Raw genomic sequence first — 23,980 nt, 5'->3', positions numbered from 1 at the left:
TCTTCCACTTAGAAAATAATAAACAAAAGGGGTAAAATGGTAGCACTGGGGAATCTCAGTGAAGGGTATAAAGGATGTCTTTGTACTATTCTTGCAAAGCTCCTGTGTCTGGAAAAATAATAAAAAATATTACATATTTTATAACGAAATGAATGAAAAAGTGTGCAATGTTTCTGCAGGTGTCAACCTTGGCGATGCAATAGGATCGTCTCAGAAGCTCTGCATGAATATCAGTGCCCAGGCCCCAACCCAAAGATTCATAGTCAGTTAGCTGGGGGTGAAATTGCAGACATCAGCATGTGTGAAACACACCCCAAGGTCATTCTAGTGTGAATCCAGAATAATAAGCAGCCAGTTTAGCCTTTAGTGTCATTGGGTGACAGGAAAGTTCTAGGCTGGGGGCTTACTGAGCCCCCCATGTCTGCTTGTTTTGAGATCTGATCTTGGGGGCAGCATGGTGACTCAAAACAGGAGCACAGTTGTGGGTCCAGTCTTGGTCCTTCCACTAATAAGATGGGAGACGTTGGGTCAGATCCCTTGCCTGTGCCAAGCCTGGGTTTTCTCAGCTGTGGAATGAGGTTAACCAGGAAGTGCCTCAGAGGCTAATGTGCATTCAAGGAAGAAGATGCCCAGCTCAGTAACATATGGTGTGGCTGCGTCCCCACCCAAATCTCTAATTGTAGTTCCCATAATCACCACATGTTGTGGGAGGGACCTAGTGGGAGGTAACTGAATCATGGAGTAGTTCTTTCCATTGCTGTTCTCATGACATTGAAAATGTCTCACAAGATTTAATTTTTTTTTTCTTTTTTTGAGACCGGGTCGCACTCTGTTGCCCAGGCTGGAGTGCAGTGGTGTGATCTCAGCTCACTGCAACCTCTGCCTCCTGGGTTTAAGCAATTTTCTTGCCTCAGCCTCCTGAGAATCTGGGGCAACAGTCATGAGCCATCACGCATGGCTAATTTTTGTAATTTTATTAGAGATGGGATTTCAACATGTTGGCCAGGCTGGTCTCAAACTCCTGATCTCAGGTGATCCACCCACTGTGGCTTCCCAAAGTGCTGTGATTAGAGGGGTGAGTCACTGTGCCCTGCCTGATCTAATGGTTTTATAAAGGGGAGCTCCCCTGCACAAGTCTCTTGCCTGCTGCCATGTAAGATGTGACTTTGCTCCTCCTCCACCTTCTACCATAATCATGAGGCCTCGCCTGTCATGTGGATCTGTGAGTCCATTAAACCTCTTTTTCTTTACAAATTACCCAGTCTCAGGTATGTCTTTATTAGCAGAGTGAGAATGGACTAATAGAGTAACTCTTACATCCCCAGACCCCAAAATGGAGTTGCCACAGGATGGCAGTCTGAAATCCTTGTGATGTCCAGCTGGCAGAAAGGAATTTGGATGAGTAGGGCTGGCCAACTTCTGGTATTGCTGGTGGGTCCTGTCATTGTGTGGGTGACTCCTTGCACCCCTGGCCCTTCATAGGACTAAATTCTGGGAGGGTTCTTGGGAAAGGGTCTAGAGAATGCAAGAGGACAGCAATCGTCTTCCAGGCAGTAGGAAGGCAAGTTGGAGAGGCCAAGCTCCCAAGTAAACCGAAGCACCTCCACTGGCCCCTTTGTGAGGCATGCTTGACCTGGGTTTTATGGAAAGAAAGTGCCCTCATCAAAGGGTGTGAAACAAGGCCCCAGGCTCCACACATGATACCAGGTGCCCCCCTCTGCCCTGCCGTAGACTCACCTAAAGCTGTACTGCCCAGGGTCATGGCCTCGGGCCACACGTGGCTACTGGCACTTGAGATGTGGCCGCCTCAATTGAGATAAGCTGTTAGTGTAAAATATACACTAGATTTCCAAGCCTTCATAAGCAAAAAAAAAAAAAAGAACATAAAATATCTCATTAAGAATTTTTCAGTATTCATTAATGTTGAAATAATAATATTTTGAATATATCGGTTAAATAAAGTTTCCTAGAATTCATTTCACCCCTTTTACTTTTTCTAATGTGGTGACTAAATTATTTAATATTACACATGTGGATTACATTATATTTCTATTGGACAGCTCTGTTCTGAAGTCTGCACATTGTCCTTTTGTGGCTTATTTCCTTGATAATTTTATTAAAATTAAATTGAGGGGCCAGGTGCAGTGACTCACACCTGTAATCTCAGCATTTTGGGAGGCTGAGGCGGGTGGATCACCTGAGGTCAAGAGTTCGAGACCAGCCTGGCCAACATGGTGAAACCTTGTCTCTACTTAAAAATACAAAAACTTAGCCGGGCGTTGGGGTGCGTGACTATAATTCCAGTTATGCGGGAGGCTGAGGTAAGAGAATCGCTTGAATCCTCGAGGCAGAAGTAGCAGTGAGCCCAGATCACGCCACTGCACTCCAGCCTGGGGGACAAGAGCAAAAATCCATCTCTAAATAAATAAATAAATAAATAGAAAAATAAAATTGAGGGCCGGGCACGGTGGCTCATGCCTGTAATCCCCGCACTTTCGGAGGCCGAGGCAGGAGGATGACTTGAGGTCAGGAGTTCGAGAGTAGCCTGGCCAACATGGTGAAATCCCGTCTCTACTAAAAATACAAAAATTAGCTGAGCTTTGTGGTGGGTGCCTGAAATCCCAACTACTCCGGAGGCTGAGGCAGGAGAATCACTTGAACCCGGGAGTCGAGGTTGCAGTGAGCTGAGATTTCACCAAGGCGCTCAGGCCTGGGCGACAGAGTGAGACCCTGTCTCAAAAAATAAAGAAAGAAGAAAAATAAATTGAGGAAGGATTGAGCATGCAAAATAGAATCAGCCTTGGACCCTGAATACCCTGCAGTGAGAATTCCCCTGTGGTTCTCAGGCTTCTGTAATTCCATCAAATACACTCTTCCTTCAGGTTCACTAAAATGCAGATATTGTGAGATAATGCTCATTTCTCACAGCTTGCTTGAATAATAATAATGATCGTTATAGTAATTTACAACTTAATAGTCAATACTGCCTTTTCAACCCAGTCTGTGAGACTGAATCGTAAACGTGACATTCTTTAAAATAAAGCTCTCAATTAATGTACCAGACTGCATAAACTCTAATAACTTACCTTTCCATGGAAAGAGAATATGTGAGTATTCCCTTTGAAGACAAATGGTGGAGAGTAGACTCTCATCAAAGACCCTCTGGCAGTAATGAGTTGCATTCCAGAAGGTTCCAGAAGGTTCCGTGGAAGGCTGCAGGTTGGGATTGGTTCTCAGGTGTCTGTCTAACTGCTTTCTAAGGATGAGGACGGCTGGGTGTGGTGGCTCACGCTTATAATCCCAGCAATTTGGGAGGTCGAGGCGGATGGATCAAGAGGTCAGGAGATCAAGACTATCCTGGCTAACATGGTGAAACCCTGTCTCTACTAAAAATACAAAAATTAGCCCGGCGTTGTGGTGGGCCCCTGTAGTCCCAGCTACTCGGGAGGCTGAGGCAGGAGAATGGTGTGAACCTAGGAGGCAGAGCTTCCAGTGAGCCGAGATCGCGCCACTGCACTCCAGCCTGGGTGACAGAGCAATACTCCGTCTCAAAAAAAAGAAAAAAAAAAAAAAAGGATGAAGACTCCTTTTTCGTGCTTTAGCTACACCCACAGGAGCAAGAGACTAAGACATTCCTCCGCACAATAACAGACCCAGGCAGTGCAGAGCCATGTGGGTCTTATCTGTTCTGTTGTCCACAGTCTGGTTTTATCTTAGACCCAGCCTGGTGCAATCCATGTTGTGTATTGGCACTCCACTTAAGTTTCCTGTTTGTAAAAAGTCCCTTTCATTCGGTGATTCCTCAGGGCTTTAGGGGAACTTTCTGGAAACCAGGAAGAAGGCAATAAAGGTTGTTTTGCTGAGGATGAGTGACACTGGGCGGGGGACCCAAATGAGTGGTTTGAGCAGAAAGTAGCCTCCACGCTGGACTAATGCAATAGCCCTGCCATGATTTCATTGCAGGGCTGTGACTGTCTACGACAAGCCGGCATCTTTCTTTAAAGAGGCACCTCTGGACCTGCAGCACCGACTCTTCATGAAGCTGGGCGGCACGCACTCTCCGTTCAGGGCCCGGTAGGCCTCACATCCTCAGCTGCCTTCTCTCCTGCTCGCCACTGCCCTGGCCTCTCCCCTTCTCACTGCAGACCTGGGAACCCACTCATCCAGGGGTTGGCAAACTAAGGCTACAGGACAGTCTCCTGCTTTTGTAAATCAAGTTTCATGGGGACACAACACACTTTTTGACTTCTGAGTTGTCTGCAGCCGCCTTTGAGCTACAATAGCAGAATTGCGTTTCGTAACAGAGAACCTGTGGCCCACAAAGCCTGAAGTATTTACTCTCTGGCACTTAAGGAAAGGTTTGTGGACCCCTGCACTGTCTTACTCTCCTGCCAATGGGTTCCCAGGCCTGTGGCAGGATCTGTGGACCTGTGTGTCCCCTGGGGTGTCTCATGGGGCTAAGGAGGGGAACTTTGTTCAGGTCCACACACTTTGAGGTGTGCCTCTGGGTAAGCTGGGGTGGTGTAGGAGGGCGTCCCTGCACCCTCATCTTCAGTCCAGGGGAGGATAAGACAGTAAGTCCCGTAGAGAAAAGGAATGAGTCAGTCTTGTTTGCTATTGTAACCTTAGCACCCAGCAACAATATTAGAGAAAGCAAGCCCAGGCCTCGGATGTCAGGGATGGCCTGGTTCTGCTGATGTGGCCGGGCACCCCAACCGTTGGGAGCCTGCAGGCCTCGCCATGGCAGGAGATGCCCCTCCTGGGTCCTGGGCCTGCTCTGTGGCCTCTCACAGGGTTTTTTTCTGCTCTTTCAGCTCAGAACCTGAGGACCCAGCCACAGAGCGGTCGGCCTTCACGGAGCGGGATGCTAGGAGCGGGCTGTTGAGACGTCTCCACGAGCGGCCAGCCCTGCTGGTCAGCAGCACGAGCTGGACAGGTCTGCACGACCCCTGGGGCACTTGGGGTTGGTGTGACAGGCAACTGGCCAACCTGTGTTCTCCTCACCCCTGCCAGTCCTGCATGACCCCACCCCACCACAATCTCAATGAGAAGGGGAGGGCGTGTGAGCTGGAAGAGGGGTGTCCAGAAACAGGCCCCTGACATTCAATTCTCTTTTCATAGAGGATGAAGACTTCTCCATCCTGCTGGCAGCTTTAGAAAGTAGGTGTGTGACTGTGGGGAGGAGCTCTGGGTTTGTCGGGGGCCACTGAGCTGTGAGCTGCTTGTCTGGCCTGCAGCATGTTCCTGTCCCAGGACACCGGGGGTGGTGGAGGTGGTCTGCCTTGAATCCTCAGTTGGGTCATTGAGTGACCAGGACCTCAGGCTGAAATGCCCCCTCCAGGACAGTATCTCACAGAGGCTGGTGGCCTGCCCGCCAGAGCAGTGCTCTTTCTCCACCTGACCAGGTGACTCTGGCTATTGTTTATTTAAAAAAATTTTTCTGAATGGGCATGGTGGCTCACACCTGTAATCGTAAAACTCTGGGAGGCTGAGGCAGGCAGATCACCTGAGGTCAGGGGTTCCAGACCAACCTGGCCAACATGGCGACACGTGTCTTTACCAAAAATACAAAAATTAGCTAGGTATGGTGGTGGGTGCCTGTAATCCCAGCTACTTGGGAGGCTGATGCACAAGAATGACTTGAACCCAGGAGGCAGAGTTTGCAATGAGATGAGATCGTGCCATTGCATTCCAGCCTGGGTGACAGAGTGAGAGTCTGTCAGAAAAAAAAAAAAAAAATTCTATCAGAAATTCCATGTAGAATTGTTTCTTTTTTTTAAACACAGAATTTGAACAACTGACTCTTGACGGACACAACCTTCCTTCTCTCGTCTGTGTGATAACAGGTACCGCCTGGGACCCTAGGTGTCTGTTTGGTTAGGGGATGGCGGAGGGGGAGGGGCAGGCAGCCTTTACCCTGTGCTTCCCACGATCTTGTCTCCTTAATCCTCACTGCAGCTCTCTGCCATAGGGTCTTATACTGCTTGATGTGGGGGGAACCTGAGGCTCAGACGGTTTCACAGCAGGGCAGGGAGCCCAGATTTGAATCTGTAGATAGCAAGCTTTCTACTTTTTCTGTAGTTTCCAAGCATCTTTTTGTTGTTGTTGTTACGTCATTGGTGTCTTTTCTTTTTTTTTTTGAGACAAATTCTCTGTCGCCCAGGCTGTGGTGCAGTGGTGCGATCTCAGCTCACTGCAACCTCCACCTCTCACATTCAAGCAATTCTCGTGCCTTAGCCTCCCAAGTAGCTGGGACTACAGGTGCCCACCACACGCAGCTAATTTTTGTATTTTTAGAAGAAACAGGGTTTCACCATGTTGGCTAGGCTGGTCATGAACTCCTGACCTCAGGTGATCCATCCGCCTTGGCCTCCCAATATGCTCGAATTATAGGCATGAACCACTGTTCCCAGCTATGTCATTGGTGCCTTAACCGAGCGCCTCTTTCAATTTTTCAAACGGAAGAGCCCCTGTCCCACAGTTACTGCTGCTGAGCCCTTTCAAGGTGACTCAGTGAGGAGGGAGAAAAGAAGAAGTGGTGTGGGAAGAGGTGGGGTCTGGGCCAGCTGCTGATCCTGCTCTCCTCCCTCCTTTGGCCTCTAGGCTCCCAGGAGTGGTTTGGAACCCGCACCATGTGCTCTGGGGGCTGTACTAGGACAGGGGGATTCCCCGTGTCCCCTGTGCACAACACAGACCAAAGGCTGGGTCCACCCAGTGGGCGGTCGTGTGCCAGGCCACTGCTTACCCCGCCGTGTTTGCAGCCCAAGACCAGCTGGCTGCAGGTGCAGGGCTGTGCGTCAGGGGTCAGGGTGCACACACCCCTGTAGGTTTCAGGGCTCCTGGGTTGCTTCTGGAAGGGCCCGGGTGGGTCCTGACTGGAGCTGCCGAGGGGTGGAGATTCTGGGAAGGGGATCCCTTCTAGGGGGCAGTATCCTGGGCCTGGGGCCACGTGGCAGAGACAGAGACGGGTCCATGGCAATGTCTGCTCTTCTCTGTGAAGGCAAAGGGCCTCTGAGGGAGTATTACAGCCGCCTCACCCACCAGAGGCATTTCCAGCACATCCAGGTCTGCACCCCCTGGCTGGAGGCTGAGGACTACCCCCTGCTTCTAGGTGAGAGGCTAGCAGGAGGCTCAGGGAGGAGGCGGGGACTTAAGCAGGGGGAACAGGGGTGGGTGGGATGTACTTTTTTTGAAAACGTGGCTCTGGAGGCCACTTGGGGACAGGACCTGGGCTCTGGCTGAACTCCCGGGAGGAGGCTACTTCCTGGTGTGCCAGCCCCTCCCTGCCAGGTGGCCCCAGAGGCCCTTTACCAAGGGGTTTGAGGAGGCCACGTCCTTTCAGCCTGCCACGCCCTCCATTCAGTCCTCTTCCTTCCTGCAGGAGGGCTGGGCCTGGGGTTGGGGCCACTGTTGCCCAGGTGTGGGAGGGCAGTGGCTTTGGGAGGTACAGGGACGGTGTGTCAAAAAGCATCGCCTCTCCCAGTGAGATGGTTCTCCGTTGCCTCCGTCTCTTTCCCCGTTGATTTCTCCAAGTGGGGAGTCGTGGCTTGGTCCTGATGCGTCTCTAGAGCCGCATCTTCCAGCTTCGAGTGAGCAGAGCTGTTGGAGGCTGAGGGCCTTTTCCTGGCAGGACTCTCCAGCTAGACTTTGTTTTAGACAGTCTCACTCCACTGCCTAGGCTGGAGTGCATGATCTCAGTTCATGCAACCTCCGCCTCCTGGGTTCAAGAGATTCTCCCACCTCAGCCTCCCGAGTAGATTACAGGATTACAGGAGCCCGCCACAACACCTGGCTTTTTTTTGTATTTTTAGTAGAGAGAGGTTTTCACCATGTTGGCCAGGCTGGTCTTGATCGCCTGACCTCAAGTGATCCTCCCGCCTTGGCCTCCCTAAGTGCTGGGATTCCAGGCGTGACTCATCACGCCTGGCCCCACCTAGTCTTTAGAAATGTTAAGCTATTTGGCTTTATTTTCACAGTGACAGCTGGTTTGTGGTGGGTGTGCTTTGGTTTACTATTATTATTATTATTATTATTATTATTATTTTGAGACAGAGTTTCACTCTTGTAGCCCAGGCTGGAGTGCAATGGCGCAATCTTGGCTCACTGCAACCTCCGCCTTCCCGGGTTCAAGCGATTCTCCTGCCTCAGCCTCCTGAGTAGCTGGGATTACAGGCATCTGCCACGACGCTTCGCTAATTTTGTATTTTTTTTAGTAGAGATAGGGTTTCACCATGTTGGCCAGGCTGGTCTTGAACTCCTGACCTGAGGTGATCCAACCGCCTTGGATCCCAAAATGCTGAGATTACAGGCAGGAGGTGAACCTGGGAGGTGGAGGTTGCAGTGAGCCGAGACTGTGCCACTGCACTCCAGCCTGGGTGACAGAGTAAGACTCTGTCTCAAAACAAAACAAAACAAAACAACAACAAAAAAACCTAATTGTGGTTACGTATAAAAAGTGTCAACTACATTTTCAGATGTCTCAGCCAGGCCGTGTGGCTGCTTGGCCAGCTTGAGCCACTTGTGCTTGGGGCTATCCGGGGCCTTATCCGATTTTCACTCCCCTCGGGGGATGTTGGCCTCACTGTGCTGGGAGGATTTGTGTTCCCAGGGCAGAGACCAGCACTCTGACCCACCCATCTTGCCTAGCTGGGTCGGCGGACCTGGGTGTCTGTCTGCACACGTCCTCCAGTGGCCTAGACCTGTCCATGAAGGTGGTGGACATGTTCGGGTGCTGTCTGCCTGTGTGTGCCGTGAACTTCAAGTGATAGGAGCAGAACCCGAATCTTTCTGGGGATAGATCCCCAGATCCACCGCTGAGGGGGAAGCAGTGCCGAGCGAGCTGCCCACAGTGAGGCCCTGCCCTTCGGTCAGTTCAGCACACACTGGAGGCCAGGAGGAGGAGCCCTGCGGTTACTGTGGCTGGGCTGAGCCTCGCTGAAGTAGTTGCTTCCATTTAGAGCTCATGTTATACTTAGGTTGGTACAAAAGTAATCACGGTTTTTGCCATTAAAAATGACAATTATTTTTGCGTCAACCTAATATGAAAAAAAACGCATCTTAAATACTAGAACTCCACTCGGGGCTTTTGCTCCTGGAGTAGAATTGGCGGGAATTGCCTGCAGGCTTACATGGTTTTCTTTGTTTCTTTCTCTCCCACCATGTCCCTTTTGGCCAAGCTCACATGGTGGGTTTGAATCAGTTAAATGAGTGTCATGCTGTGGCTCACTCCACCCAGCATAGACGGGTGTTTGGAAGGGCAGCGGTAGAGGAGATTCTAGAAGCAGTAGCCCCAGCACAAGCTGAGCCCTTGGCCCCTGCTCAGGAGCCGGCCCCTGGATGGGATTCAGGGATGTGAGCCCCTCGTGTGAGCTGAGCTCAGGGAATGTCGGGATCAAACCTGGTGCCCTAGAAAAGTCATCTTTTATGTGCTGAGCCCGTCCCCAGGGGCTTGCCTTCACTTGTTCCATGGCCATGGAACTAAGAAAAACATGCAAAAATAATTATTCAGTCCTTGAAGAGCATCCAGCACAGAAGGTACAAACCCTACTTAAGGCTCCCTCCTCAAATCAGTTTGGCCATTTTGATGTGCACCCCCCCAGGCCTTTATACCCTTCAGATGCCAAATCTAAGAACCAGCTCCCAGAAACCACACACCCTGTTCCAACCATCAGCCTGGCTTGAGCGTGGGGTGGGTGGGAGCCCAGTGGGCACCCCAGGGGTCTGGTGTCTTCTCCAGGCATCTCTCAGACTCCCTGGGTTCTCTCTGTAGCTTACATGAGCTTGTGAAACATGGAGAAAACGGCCTGGTCTTTGAGGACCCAGAGGAACTGGCAGCTCAGCTGCAGGTAGCCACGTCTGCCACCATGCCAGGGTGGGCAGGGTTCTGGAGACTGGCACCCAGCCACGCTCCCTGATCCCTGCTTCCCACAGCCAGGGTGGGACAATGTGGGGTTTGGCAGAAAAGCTAGGGAGGGAGCAGAGGTCATAGAGGCCGGCACACTCTACTGTCTCATTTTGGTGTAGTAGTCTCGGGAAAATTAAGACACACCTCCACCTGCCCTCTAGATTTATGGAGCTGACACTCCACAAATGATGCTGGAGCCAGGTGGGACAGGCTGCAGTTTAGGAAGCGATCAGGATCAGGTAGGTAGGCGGGCAAAGGGAGCTTCTGAGACCAGCCTTGAAAGATGGGTGGAATTCTGCAAATGTTACTTGTTTCTTATTGCAAAAACTAATACATCATTCTTGCCAACAGAATGATTGGCAGGATTTTCAGTAAAGGTCCAGGTCGGAAGTAATTTAGAGTAGGTCCCCCAGTCTCTATCAGAACCATGGTACTCTGTTGTGGTGTGAAAGTAGCCACAGATCATCTTTAGATTAAGGGGTGTGGCTTTGTTCCAATAAAACTATTTACAAACACAGGCTGTGGTTTGGATTTGGCCTGCAGGCTGTAGTTTATGATCCTTGATTCAGACAGTTTAGCAAGGTTGAAAAGAACACCGACACCCCCTTGTTACCCACAAATGGGTGGGACTGTGTTGGCCAGAGGCCAAGAGTCTGTTGCTCACAGGGGAACGTACAGCATGTAGAGGCTGGGAGGTGCTCCAGGGCACCAAGTGTGGGAAAGTGGGACATACGGGGAAGTTTCCAGAAAGCGTGATGTCAAATTGGAGGCAGAGCGCTGCTGGTGTGTGAAGGGTCTCGAGTCCAAGTGAGGGAGTTTGGGACTTGGGAGGGGTTGTTGTTGGGTCGGGGACCTAGGGCCAGCCAGATGGTGACCTGGGATGGAGTGGGGACAGGAAATGAGGTAAGCTCTCTTCTTTATTTTTTTGCAAATGCTTTTCTCAAACTTTCCTGATCCTGCAGGCAAGCTAAACCAGTTCCGGAAGAACCTGCGGGAGTCGCAGCAGCTCCGATGGGATGAGAGCTGGGTGCAGACTGTGGTCCCTTTGGTTATGGACACATAACTCCTAGGCCAGAGGCTAAAACCCCAGGACCTCTGCTGTCCTTCCCGCAGCTTCTTCTCGGAGTCTCAGGGCAAACCCCTTTCGAGCAGCGCTTCCCAGTAGCCAGAAGCTGAAATGACGGCAGTGCTGCCACCTGGTGAATGAATTGGTTCTGTGACCCAGGAAGTTGTGGTTGGCCCTGATTTCTTCTTTGGAGGCTCGGAAATGCTTCCTGTCTTCTGTTCTTCACGCCCCATGCCCCTGCTAGTGTATTACTGTTCTGTGACTTCCCTGTGACCTGCAGTACTCCTCATCCTGCGTTTGGTCTCCAGGTGTCACCTTTCTGCCGTGTTCCTAACACTTTGATTCCTGTCTTCAAAAAAGCACCTGCTGCACCATAAGCCCAGGGATGTGGCAGCTGCAGCGGGCTTGGCTTTGTGAGGAACCGAGTGTGTCCACGTTGGGGGAACGTCATACTTGATACCCACGTATGTATTTGCACAAAGAAAATGTTATTTTTGGAGACAGAATTTTCATGTCTGATTTATGGCGATTTTCTTAAGAACAAGAACTGCTGGCAGAAAGGGGGCATCCACACGCTTAGATAGCCGATGTCTTATTAGAGGGGAGTTTGTGGTTCCTGGTTTGGAATTTAACACTCTCCAAACATTCCAGTCCAATGAAAGTTTCCTCCGCTTTCCCATATAAAAATTCTTCCCACGAGAGTGACTTGATTCTCACAATCACGTTGGAGTCGTGTGTGAGTCCTACAGTGTGAGGTTCAGCATTGCCATCTCCAAGTGCTCTTCGTAGGGAAACAGTTTCTGGTCATGCCAAGGTTCCACTTCCCATCTGATCCCGGCCCGGCCTGGAAACAGAGCACATGTGTTTGAGGATGGCGGTGTTTGTGGACAGGACATGAGCGTATTGTGTGGGGCTACTAGGACAGGCCTGGCAGGGTGGGGGGGTGTCCAAGTCAGTTTACTTGGTTCACAGGTTCCCAGGCCCACTCAGGTACCTAGAATTGGCCTCCAGGATGGGACCAGAAATCTGGTTTTGCATAGAAATGGCTACCAGCAGGCACAGTGCCGCTGTCCACTCTGCCCGTGTCCACCCCAGCACTTGGCACAGCGGGACAGAAGCAGAGATCTGAACCCACATCTACCTGGCTGCTCAGTCAACCCCCTCTTCACAAAGCTAAGAAAGCAGCCGGGCACAGTGGCTCACGCCTGTAATCCCGACACTTTGGGAGGCCAAGGCGGGTGGATCACTTGAGGTCAGGAGTTCGAGACCAGTCTGGTAAACATGGTGAAACCCCATCTCTACAAAAATACAAAAATTAGCCAGGCATGATGGTGGGTGCCTGTAATCCCAGTAACTTGGGAAGCTGAGGCACGAGAATTGCTTGAACCCAGAAGGCAGAGGTTGCAGTGAGCCGAGATTGTGCCACTGCACTCCAGCCTGAGTGACAGAGTGAGACTCCATCTCAAAAAAAAAAAAAAAAAAAACCCACACACAGACACACACACAGAAAGCTTAGAAGGGGCTGGTGTTCTCATAAGCACAGATGTCTGAAGAGCCATTAGACAGAATGAGTCTTTTTTTTTTTTGAGACACGATCTTGTTCTGTCACGCAGGCTGGAGTGCACTGGCACAGTCATTGGTCACCACAGCCTCGACTCGTGGGCTCTAGCAATCCTCCCACTTGCTGAGTAGCTGGGATGACAGGTGCGTGCCACCATGCCAGTAATTTTTTTATTTTGTAGAGATGGGGTCCTGAACGCATGGCCTCAAGTGATGCTCCTGCTCAGCCTCTTCTATTATTTTTTTTAGAAGGAGTTTTACTCTGTTCCCCAGGCTGGAGTACAGTGGCGCAATCTCCGCTCACTGCAACGCCTCCCAGGTTCAAGTGATTCTCCTGCCTCAGCCTCCCGAGTAGCTGGGATTATAGGCGTGCAGCACCACGCCTGGCTAATTTTTGTGTTTTTAGTAGAGGTCGGGTTTCACCGTGTTGGCCAGGCTGGTCTTGAACTCTTGACCTCAGGTGATCTGCTCACCTCAGCCTCCCAAAGCCTCAGCCTCTTACAGTGTTGGGATTACAGGCATGAGACACTGTGACCCGGGATGATTTTCAATCACAGTTTTCTGTTAGGAGTGGAAAATGCGTATTTCTATAAATGAAGTAGTGCAGACATGAACGTGTAGAAGTCTCTATAATCCTGCCATTGAAGGATGGCACCTGTTACCGTGTATATGAGGGATTTCCAATCTTTTGGCCTCCCTGGGCCACACTGGAAGAAGAAGAATCGCCTTGGGCCACACATAAAATACACTAACGCTAGCAATAGCTGATGAGTTAAAAGAAAACAAATCACAAGAAAACCTCATACTGTTTTAAGAAAGTTTACAGATTTGCGTTGGGCCGCAGGTTGGACAAGCCTGCTATATATATACACTAGGTTTTCCCCTATAGGTTTACTTATGTGAAAATGATTATTGTGATAATTGTTTTTGAGATGAAGTCTTGCTATGTTGCTCAAGGTGGCCACAAACTCCTGGGCTTAAGCCATGCTCCCGCCTCAGCCTCCTGAGTAGTTGGGAATATAGGTACTCATAACCATGTGTGGGTGATTATTATTAGTTTTTAAACAAAAATGGGGCTGGGCGCAGTGCCTCATGCCTGTAATCCTAACACTTTGGGAGGCTGAGGCGGTAGATCACTTGAGGTCAGGAGTTCCAGACCAGCCTGGCCAACATGGCGAAACCTCAACTTTACAAACAATACAAAAATTAGCCGGACGTGGTAGCATGCGCCTGTGTCCCAGCTACACAGGAGGCTGAGATGGGAGGATATCTTGAACCTGGGAGGTGGGTGGTTGCAGTAGGCCGAGATGGCAACACTGCACTCCAGCCTGAGCAATACAAAGCCAGACTCTGTCTCAAAAACAACAACAACAAAAGGTGGCTGAGGTCTTATACTATGTGTGCTGTTTGGCACTGTTTTTTTCACTTAAAAGATATTGCAGGTTTTTTTGCACCTAAGTATCTGAAGAAAGACTTTTTTTTTTTTTTTTTTTGCTTTTTTGAGACATGGTCTTCCTCTTGCCCAAGCTGGAGTGCAGTAGTGTGGTGAGATAAGGGCTCACTGCAGCCTCCACCTCCTGGGCTCAAGCCATCCTCCCACCTCAGCCTCCAGAGTAGCTGGGACTACAGGGGTGTGCAACCACACCTGGCTAGTTTCTGTATGTTTTGTGAAGATGGGGTCCCACTATGTGGCCCAGGTTCATCTTGAACACCTGGGATCAGGAAGTTTTCCTGCCTTAGCCTCCTAAAGTGCTGGGATGACAGGCCTGAGCCCCGCGCCCGGCCAGCCTCCTGTGTGAGGTTGTGCGAGACTCTGTCGTGGAAGCCAGTATGCCTCGTGTGCTGGGTTGTTTGTTGGCTCTGTAGTTAACGGGCTGCCCCACGTGGACAGGCATTGGGTCGTCCGTGTCTTTGTGTGCAGGCAGAGGCTGCTGCAGGTGCATCTGTGCACATGGCTGCCAGGAGGGGCTGTGCTCAGGGGGAGCTGGGGAAAGGCTGGTGGCATTGGGGGGCTTGGGTGTAGTGTGGAGGCGCGAGAGCCAGGTGGCCGGGCTGCAGTCTGCGGGAGTTCGGCGGTCGCTTGGCCTCCGTGTGTCCTAGTGTCTTTGTCGGTGAGATGGGACAGTGATAGCACGCCCTCACAGGTGCTGGGGGCTGACAAATGTCAGGTCTGAGGACAGTGGCTGGCCCACTACGGGGCCAGTTCCCTTTCTCTACAGTCACCCTGCTAATCTTCTACCGACTGGGTGCTCAGGACAATGGCGTGGTGGATCCATCTGTACAGCCTGTGCTCCAGCGTCCTGCAGGGCACAGGTGTGTCCAGCCCTGACCCGACTGCCCCTCCTGCCACCTCCATTTTATAGGTGAGGAAACCAAGGCCCAAGGGCTTAGGGAACCCTGCTGTGAAGAACACAGTAGGGCTGCTGGGCTCAGACCCTCCCTCCCTGTGCTGAGCTGCCCTCCTCCTGCTGCAAGCCCCCCACGCCCCAGGCCCACCCTGCTCACCGGCCTCTGCCCGAGTTCCCTGCATGGTGTGGGAGTGTGGGGCATCCTAGCCTTTCCCCAGTGCCCAGTTCTTTTACTTCCACTGGAGTCCTGCAGGGACAGCTCCGGGACCATGCAGGCCCAGGTGGGCGGGGGCTCACCTAGCTCGGTGATGAACAGCTGGCACGTCTCTGGGCTGCGCACAGTGAAGGTCACATAGACCTCTGGAGCCCGCTGGTGATCCTGGCAGGCAGCCAGCCTCCGCAGGACCCCGACCAGCAACACGATGGCTTCTGGGCAACACAGCACGTCTACGGTGAAAGCTTCAGGTTACTGAAAGGGACCAGCGGACAGTTCCAGGTCATGCTGACCTCAGCAGCAGGGTGAGGCCAGAGAGGCAGCGCTCATATGAGACTATTAGATGCCATTTGACCATTTGGGCCATTAGATGGAAAGGCAATTACTTGGGTGAAAAAGGAGAACCCTTAGTAGAGGAAGCTGCAAAAGACCGAAGCAAAAGAAAAAAATCTCCAGACTCACTGGTGTTCCTCAAAAAACCAGCTCTGGTTCTCGGCCTATCTAGAGGGCTTCGAATGACACAAAGCCTGCCCCTGCCATGAACTTCGTGTTTCAGGCATCTGCCAATTTGTCTGCTGGCTTGCAGGGGTGGGCCCATGTCCCTGGCCACCGCTGGACCTGTGGTTTTCAGGGCTGGGACCCAGGACCACAGGCAGAGCTCTGTTCTACCAGAGAGGGGACAGAGTGCGCTGGCAGGGGTGAGGGGTTTTCGGTGGCCCAGCCAAACACCACCTTCTCTCAAGGGCCCTGTCCTTATCCCAGAACTGGTTGTTTTCCTCCTGTGGTCTCTGAAGGACACAGGGCATGGCTCTGGGACACAGCCATGTGGTGATGACTGTAACGGGAGTATGCCTGTCTCCAACAAGAGGACTGTGGCTTGAAGGTCACCTTAAGAGGCACCCCTGTCCTTTGATGTCACCCTAGAGTCCCAGAGTAACTCTTCTGGAAGCCCCATCACGTCCATGCCTGACAGCGTCCATTGTTCCCTTTTCCCCGAGCCAAGAGCTGGGTAGAGCTGCAAGGACAGGCCTGCACAGGGTGCCCGGGGCTGGGCATTACCTGCTGCAATGACATCTGGCTGAAAAGCAGAGAGCTGATGGACCTTCGCGACGTCCCAGTCCAGCTGGGCCACTGTCACCCTGGGGCTGTCTAAGTTGGCAGTGATGTCTGCCTCTAATGAGAGGCTGTTGAGAAGGACATTCCCTCGGAGTTGCTCGAGACCCGGCTGTGACAGTCGCTGAAGATGTATGCCCGGGGGCGGCACATCTTGCAGATGGACAGGCCTGTGAGGCCGGTGCCACTGCCAAGCTCTAGGACAGTCCTGGCGGTAGGAAAGGGGAACGTGTCTGTGACTGCACCAGGGTAAGCCTGCCTCGGTGAACTGCCCTGCGCCCCGAGGTCACCTGTCAGTGAAGGTTGCCAGGTTCTCGATGGCTCATTCTGCAAGGTAGAGGGCGGCGTCCCACGTGACCAGGCCCGTGGTGCCGTGGGAGATGATGGCCGTGCTCTTGGAGAGTGTGTCCGAGCCTCCCGAGGGCTGCACCAAGAGAAGGTGAGAGAGTCAGTCCAGCGATCAGAAGGCAAGTGGCTTAGAAGACAAGTAGCCATCCACCACATGGCTGAATAAACCATGACAGGACCAATCACCACTCAGCAATTAGAAGCAGCTAACTGTTGACATGCCAACAGCTTGCACGGGTCTCAAGAGCGTCATGCGGCTTGAAAGATACTCATCTCAGGCCACACAGGATTCCATTCATCGAACATTCCTGAGACGATGGAATTCTGGCGATGGAGCACAGGTCAGTGGTGGCCAGGGGCCGGGTGTGGCTATGAAGGGGTGGCTGCCTTGTGATGATTCAATATGTTATGTTTTTCCTTTGTGGTTTTCTGTATCTATGTTTTGTCTTTTTTTTTTTTTTTTTTTGAGCTCTGTACCCCAGGCTGGAGTCAGTGGCACGATCTTGGCTCACTGCAACCTCTGCCTCCTGGGTTCAGGCAATTCTCTTGCCTCAGCTGCCCAAGTAGCTGTGACTACAGGCGTGTGCCACCATGTCCGGCTGATTTTTGTACTTTTGTTTGAGACAGAGTTTCACTCTCGTTGCCCAGGCTGGAGTGCAATGGCGCGATCTCGGCTCACCACAACCTCCACCTCCCGGGTTCAAGAGATTCTCCTGCCTCAGCCTCCCGAGTAGCTGGGACTACAGGTGCCCACTACCACACACCGCTAATTTTTGTAGTTTTAGTAGAGACAGGGTTTCACCACATTGGCCAGGCTGGTCTCGAACTCCTGACCTCGGATCCACCCGCCTCAGCCTCCCAAAGTAGTGGGATTACAGGCGTGAGCCACTGTGCCCGGCCACGTCAAGTATTCTTTGAGGACTGGGCAGCAGGTCCTTGTGAAGCAGGTAGTGTGTGTCACCTATTGGACAAATGCCCAACAACCTCACGAGACATGCTGTTGTTGTTGAAGTGCTTGATTTACAGACAGAGAAACTGAGGCTAAAGAAGGTTAACAGACCTCATGTCTAAGACTGCAGAATGGGTGAGTCAGGATTTGAACCCACACCCACATTTTCACTTTGTCTGTGCAGGAAGGGTGTCTGGGCTGTGAGGGGGAGGAGGGTGCCCTTCTCATACCAGCAAATAGCTCCGGTGGCCCTGGGTGGACTCCTTGGCCGTCAGGATCTCTGCCAGAGCCACGTATAGTTCGTCCAAAGGCTCTGTGTAGACAGCCTCGTGCTGGGGGCAGACAGAGTGAGAGCTTGTTTGCTTTCGTTCTAATCTGTAAAAATGGCGAGATGATTTTCACCAAGTTCGGAGGGGAGATTTGGGATGGAACGGTGTAATGCCGGCCAGCTGCCATATAAAATATTCACTTCGTTGGGCATGGTAGTGTGTGCGAATAGTCCCAGCTACTCTAGAGGCTGACATGGGAGGACTGCTTGAGCCCAGGAGTTCGAGGACAGCCTGGACAACAGAGATCTTGTCTCTAAAAAAAAAAATTTACTTGGCAGAGAAACCTGGATGGGAGGGCCTTCAACAAGAGGTGTTGAGAGGGTAGGGTGAGGAGTAGTCTAGGGCAGGAGACAAGGATTCCGTGAGAGCTGCCACGTGACCATTATAGAGAGCTCTGTGTTTGGATCAAACACAGAGAGGAGGAAAACAAAAGGTGCTTTACGTGAGCCCAGGCAGAACTGTGAGGGTGGCCCATGCTGCAGGCTGTGGCTGTCAGCAGGCTGCTTCTCCACAGCTGGCCTCATCCTAAGATTCACAGGGCAGCAGCAGGGTACACTGGGTGACTGCTGCCCTCTCCTGGTGGCACAGGGCAGACCTGCTGGTGACCACAGATGCACGCTTTTGGGGAGGACTAGGGAGAAAGCAGGTATTGGAGAAACAGGGGATTGTTTATTTGCTAAAAGTGTGGCCCTTTCACTCAGCAGGTCTGCTACTGCCTACTAAGGAACAGCCTCTCAACATGCTCATGTCAAACCCTGCATTTCGGGGCCATCTTTAAAATCCATCCTAGGCCAGGTGCGGTGGCTCATGCCTGTAATCCCAGCACTTTGGGAGGCCGAGGCAGGCAGATCACCTGAGGTCAGGAGATCGAGACCAGCCTGGCCAACATGGTGAAACTCTGTCTCTATTAAAAATACAAAAATTAGTCAGGCATGGTGGCAAGTGTCTGTAGTCCCAGCTTCTTAGGAGGCTAGGCATGAGAGCTGCTTGAACCCAGGAGGCAGAGGTTTCAGGGAGCCGAGATTGTGCCACAGTGATCCAGCCTGAGCAACACAGAGAGACTCTGTCTCAAAAAAATAAATAAATAAGTAAAAAATAAAATCCTGTATCAGTCATGAAAGAGCTCATTCCAGCAGGATCAATGCGGAGAATTCACCAGAGGAACTAGTTCCAAAGGTATGGCAAGAGCTAAAACTTCCAACAGGGGCCCGTGGGACAACCCAGAGATGGACAAGAGCAGGAAACTCCAAACCGTTCGGCGGGCAGGACAGAGAGTGTCGGTGAGGGTTCCAGGGCTGTGGGCTGGGCCAGCCTTCTAGGAATGAGAATCCATATGCTAGGAGCTGGGGCCCCAGAGAAGCAGCTACTGTGGAAACCCCAGGAGGCAGAGTGAGGGAGAGACGCTAGCCTCCCCTTCTTCCCGCCCTGTACTGTCTCCCATGGGTCACACACAGCTGCAGCCAGTTGCCTGGGGAGGCCCGTGTCATGCTGGGGTTTGCAAAGCAGGACCAGGGCCTGGGAAGGACGGGGGCTCCAGCACGCAGGTGGCTATGCTGTCCGGCTACTGGGTGGACACTGCCCATAACTGAGGTTTTTGATTAGTTCTCAGAGAAAGCACCGGGCATACTTGACTGACGGCGCGTGCTTCACACACACAGGATGCTTCACAGTCTACAGCAAAGGACAAAACGTTGGTTGCTGGAGAGCTATGAGCCTATGAGCTTCAAGCCAACGCAGCAGAGGGCAAACTCCAGGCTACCCGATCCCTCAGCAAACATGTAGATGGACACAGCATTCTGGCCCCACGCATCTGAAGTTTGTGTTAAGATATAAGCCGTTTCCTAAAAATGCTTCACTGCAGCGGCACAGGCTATGGCGGCATGTCTAACTCCCATTCTGAGCAGGAACACAGGGCATGTGGGCCCAAACCACTTCCCTCCCAGGGGAGCCAGTGTGAACCAGGGTTTGCAGTAAGGACAGTCTCTAACTGTCTGGCTCTGTGGAAGAGGTGGGAAGGCCCACTCAGCAACTGCTTTCTTGGAGCATGTGTCCCTGGGGACAGGATGGAGGGAAGGGGACGCTCAGGGTGACACTCCATGTAAAGCCAATAGAAGCCAAGTGCAGGACAAGCAAGTTCCAGACAGTGGGAACAGCCGGTGCAAGCTCTGAGGTGGCCACAGCCTGGCACTTGGAAAGGAGGGCAGAGGGACTGGTGCAGCAGGAGTGGGGATGGTGGGAAAACTGGAGCATGGAGGGAGAGGAAGGAGATGGTCCGCAGCGCCTGCTGGCTGGGAGGGACTCAGATTCTGCCCAAGGACAGCAAAGTACCCCACGCAATACACAGGCCCTTCAGGCTGGTGCTGGTTTTTCATTTTTTCTGACACAGTCTCGCTCTGTTGCCCAGGCTGGAGTGCAGTGGCCCAATCTTGGCTCACAGCAGCTTCCACCTCCCAGGTTCAAGCGATTCTCCTGCCTCAGCCTCCCGAGTAGCTGGGAATATAGGCATGCACCACCACGCCCAGCTAATTTTTGTATTTTTAGTAGATATGGGTTTTTGCCATGTTGGCTTGAATGGTCTCCAACTCCTGACCTTAGGTGATCCATCCACCTCAGCTTCCCAAAGTCCTGGGATTACAGGTGTGAGCCAGTGCACCCAGCCTTGTGCTGGGTTTTAAAGCGGCTCTCCCTACATTTCATGCTTCACCACCTACAAGAGTGAGGCTTAGTGTGAAACTCAGAGCAGGGTGCGAGATAACTTCAGGTATCTCCACTCTCGAAGCCCTGACCTACTGTATTGCCCCGAAAGTCTTCCCTGCTGTGGAAAAGATGTGGCTGCATCTTTTCCACGTGGATAATCTTGGTTCACCTCTAGCACAGGAATTCTTCACAGGGGCTCCTCGGATGGGCTGGGTGGGTGGGGGTGGAGGATGTCTGCCTCCCCTGAGTTGGTATGGAAAAGGTATTCTTGTGGTGCACTTCTTTCTGGGAGGGAGTCTATTGCTTTGTCTTTTCAGAAGGGCTCGTGGCCCTTCAAAGGTGAAGACCCAGGATGCAGGGTGATCTGCACTTGGTCCTCAAGGCCAGGGTCAGGCTGTGGCTGGGTCGGGTGGTGATCCTGCCTCTCACCTACATGCAGATGCACTTGAGTCCAAACCCCACCCTGGGCAAAGCAAGGGCCCATTTAGGTCTAGAAGAGACAGGAATGGGCAGGACAGGCCTCATAAATGCAAAAAAGAAAGTCTCTGAGCATCTACCAAATGCTAGAAGCTCTTTTGCACCCGTCATCCCTGTTTTTGCTGTGGATGGTTTAAAAAACATTCCCTAGATTCCCCCCTCTCATGCAGATTTTTGTATATTCTGATGTCTTTGTCTAAGTCTTAGATAGAAAACGAAAGCGCTGGAGCTGTCGCAGGTGCTGACACCCACCTGCAGTGCTGACTCAATGGTTTTGTTCTTTGAACAGGGGTGTTTTTAAAGGGTACAAGCACACCTGTGGTTCTTCTCTCAGGTCTTCCGGAGAGATTCAGGAGGCAGTGTCATGAGTCCCAGGGACTCTGGGATTCTTAATTTCTGCAAAACATCCCGCAGCAGCTCAGAATCTGATGAGTGTCTTAACTTTGCTTCTAAGCTCTGTGTGGAGGGGAAAGAGAGAAATCTCAAGGGCGCATCTACAGGAACATGAAACACGCAGTAGAATGTGTGGGCAAAGCCCTATGTGATCCCTCCCTGGGGACGTGGAGCCAGTTGGAAGTGGAAGCCACAGCAGCTGAAAGCCTGACCTTCAAATGTCGCAGGCTGCACCTGGATGAGTGACAGGAAGAAGGCTAGAAGACTGACTCTTGGCCTCATTAGTCCTGGCTACTCAGCGGCCACCTGGCTCATGGGCCAGCTCCCTGGTTGCACTGGTCAGCCAGGAATTACCAGGGCAGCCATGGCACCAAGGTTTGATGGGCTTGCCATCTGAGTTTAAGTGGAAATGCAGAATGTGCCCGTACCAGCCTGGGTTACATTGTCCTCTTACAGGGGCCTCAAGCCCAGCAGCGAGCTTTGGCTCCTGAGTTAGGCAGACTGTCTCGGCTGGTATGTGACACAGGGCAAGGCACTTCATTGCTTCAGAGCTCCTTCCATGCCGTTAAAGGCCTACAAGTCCTGGTCCTAATCCCTCTCTCTGGCCTGTTCTCCCTCACTCCTGGCCCACCTTGCTCACTCCACTGCAGCCACACTGGCTGCCTTGCTGTTGTTCCTCAATCACAGCTGGCTGGTTTCCACCACAGGGCCTTTGAGTATGCTGTTCCCCAAGCCCTTCCCATGGCTGGCTGCTTCACCACCCAGGCCCCAGTTCAAATGCCACCTCTTTGGGGAAGGCTTCCCTGATTCCCCGAATTTGATGACTTTTCTCCCCAGTTGCTCCATTCATCATTTCCCTGATTTCTTGGCTTTAAAGCCACTCTCATCTGGTCTTTTCTTGTTTATTCATTTGTTTATTCTCTGGCTCTCCCATGCAAGCAGAGCCTCATCTGTCTTGGGTACTGCTTGCATGGCTCATGGAAGGCATTTATTAAACATTTTGAGACTGAATAAAAACAGTAGCTAACACCGACATGCATTTACCATGAGCCAGGCACTGATCCACAGGCTTTTGTACTCAACCCTGACAGCAACCCTAAGAGGTAGTTATCATTATATCCTCCATTTTATTAATAAGAAAACAATAGCACAGAGAGAGGCAGTCACTTGCCCAAGGTCACACAGGGCCAGGGGTTGGGCCAGGATTCGAAGCAGGCAGGCTGTCTCCTGGGTCTGAACTCTCAACTACTTCACCCTAATCAAACAATCCCTCTGGTCAAATGTGAATGATAATAGTACCCACCTCGTGGGTGTTGAGGGTGAGCCCAAGTTAGCATTCAGCGTGGACATGTGAACAATTATAGTCAATATTGAATGGAGACCTATGATGCTTTTAGGAAGGTTTTGGGTTAAAAATGCACAAATTTCTCCTGACCAGAAATGATCTCTGAGTGCTAAATATTTTATGTCAATGGAATAACGCAAATGATTAAGCAACACCCCATAAAATGGGGCAGACCCAGGGAGGAATATATATCCAAACTGACTCATCCCAGTGAGCTCACCCCACATGAATTACAAATGGGGGCCGGTGCATTAAGCCCCTCTGCTGGCAGAAGGTCCCCAGGGAGAGGAGAGGCCACCCCCTTCTCTGTCTCTTCCATCACAGGCGTGAGAGCCTCAGCGCAGGAGCCCATTCTGTGCAGTGCTCCATATACAGAAGAGAACACTGAGGCACGAGGGACAGCTTGTGACCTGGTCACCGCGTTCAGGAGAACGTGGTTACCCCGCGGTCCTGAGGGCGCTGACATTTTAGAATGGGCGAGGGCAGCTGTGTCCCAGTGACCAGAACGATTACTGCCTTTAAAAAGTCTTGAAAATTATCATGAACTGTACCCCACACCGAGCGAGCGTCTGCCCCCCAAGGCGGTGGAGACGTCCCCAGTTTCCGCCGCCAGCCCGCGGGGAAGGAGGGATGAGGGACTCTGGCCAAGCCCCGGGGATGGGGACCCAGACGCGCGGCCCTGACTGGCTGTAGCGCCAGGGGCTTCAGCAGGGAGACCCATCTCGTCTGCCCCTGGACCCCCGCACGGCCCGCCACCCACCTACCAGGGGAAGGAGCGCAGTGCGGCCCCGCCAGGAAGCGGCGCTCGAAACTCTGCAGCAAGAGCTCGGTCCCCGGGTTCTCCTCGAGCGCCATGATGTGGGCGGGACCGCATCGTTGCCGGGAGACTGGGCGGAAGCTGGGCCTGAACAGAAGAGGGGGCGGGCCCGGGGCAGTGCGAGGGGCAGAGAGGCGGAGCCAGGAGGAGAGGCCAGGAGGAGAGTCGTGGGGGCGGACCCTGGGGCGGGGCCAGGATGAACGTCTTGTGGGCAAGGCCTGGGGTAAGGCCAAGATAAGCGTCTTTGGGGCAGGTCCTGGGGAGAGTCCAGGTTGACGGGTCCTGGGGCGGGGCCAGGATAAGGCGATCCTGGAAGCGGGGCTTCGGAAGCGTCTAGGTTGGTGGCGACCTGGAGGCGGGGCCTTGCGCGTGGCTAGGATGAGCATCCTGGAGGCGGGTATTAGGGCGGGGCTAAACGAT

At 52.2% G+C, this 23,980-nt stretch overlaps 1 protein-coding gene and 1 pseudogene across 1 annotated transcript in view; one reads left to right on the top strand and one right to left on the bottom strand.

Moving 5' to 3' along the window:
• Nucleotides 1–5,238: 5,238 nt before the first annotated feature.
• Nucleotides 5,239–23,980, top strand: part of LOC134761888 (chitobiosyldiphosphodolichol beta-mannosyltransferase-like) — a 966,630-nt gene continuing 947,888 nt past the window's right edge. The window contains exons 1-3 of the mRNA XM_063726477.1: nt 5,239–5,275; nt 5,787–5,846; nt 7,001–7,111. Of these exons, the coding sequence (XP_063582547.1) occupies nt 5,239–5,275; nt 5,787–5,846; nt 7,001–7,111 (208 nt within the window). The remainder of the gene's footprint in view (nt 5,276–5,786; nt 5,847–7,000; nt 7,112–23,980) is intronic.
• LOC129047691 (protein-lysine N-methyltransferase EEF2KMT-like) lies at nt 10,193–23,598 on the bottom strand (annotated as a pseudogene).

The sequence above is a fragment of the Pongo abelii genome, chromosome 7 (assembly GCF_028885655.2).
Source record: "Pongo abelii isolate AG06213 chromosome 7, NHGRI_mPonAbe1-v2.0_pri, whole genome shotgun sequence".
Taxonomy (NCBI): Eukaryota; Metazoa; Chordata; class Mammalia; order Primates; family Hominidae; genus Pongo; species Pongo abelii.
The sequence above is the reverse complement of the archived record's forward strand: the minus strand, read 5'-3'. Positions and strand labels throughout refer to the sequence as shown.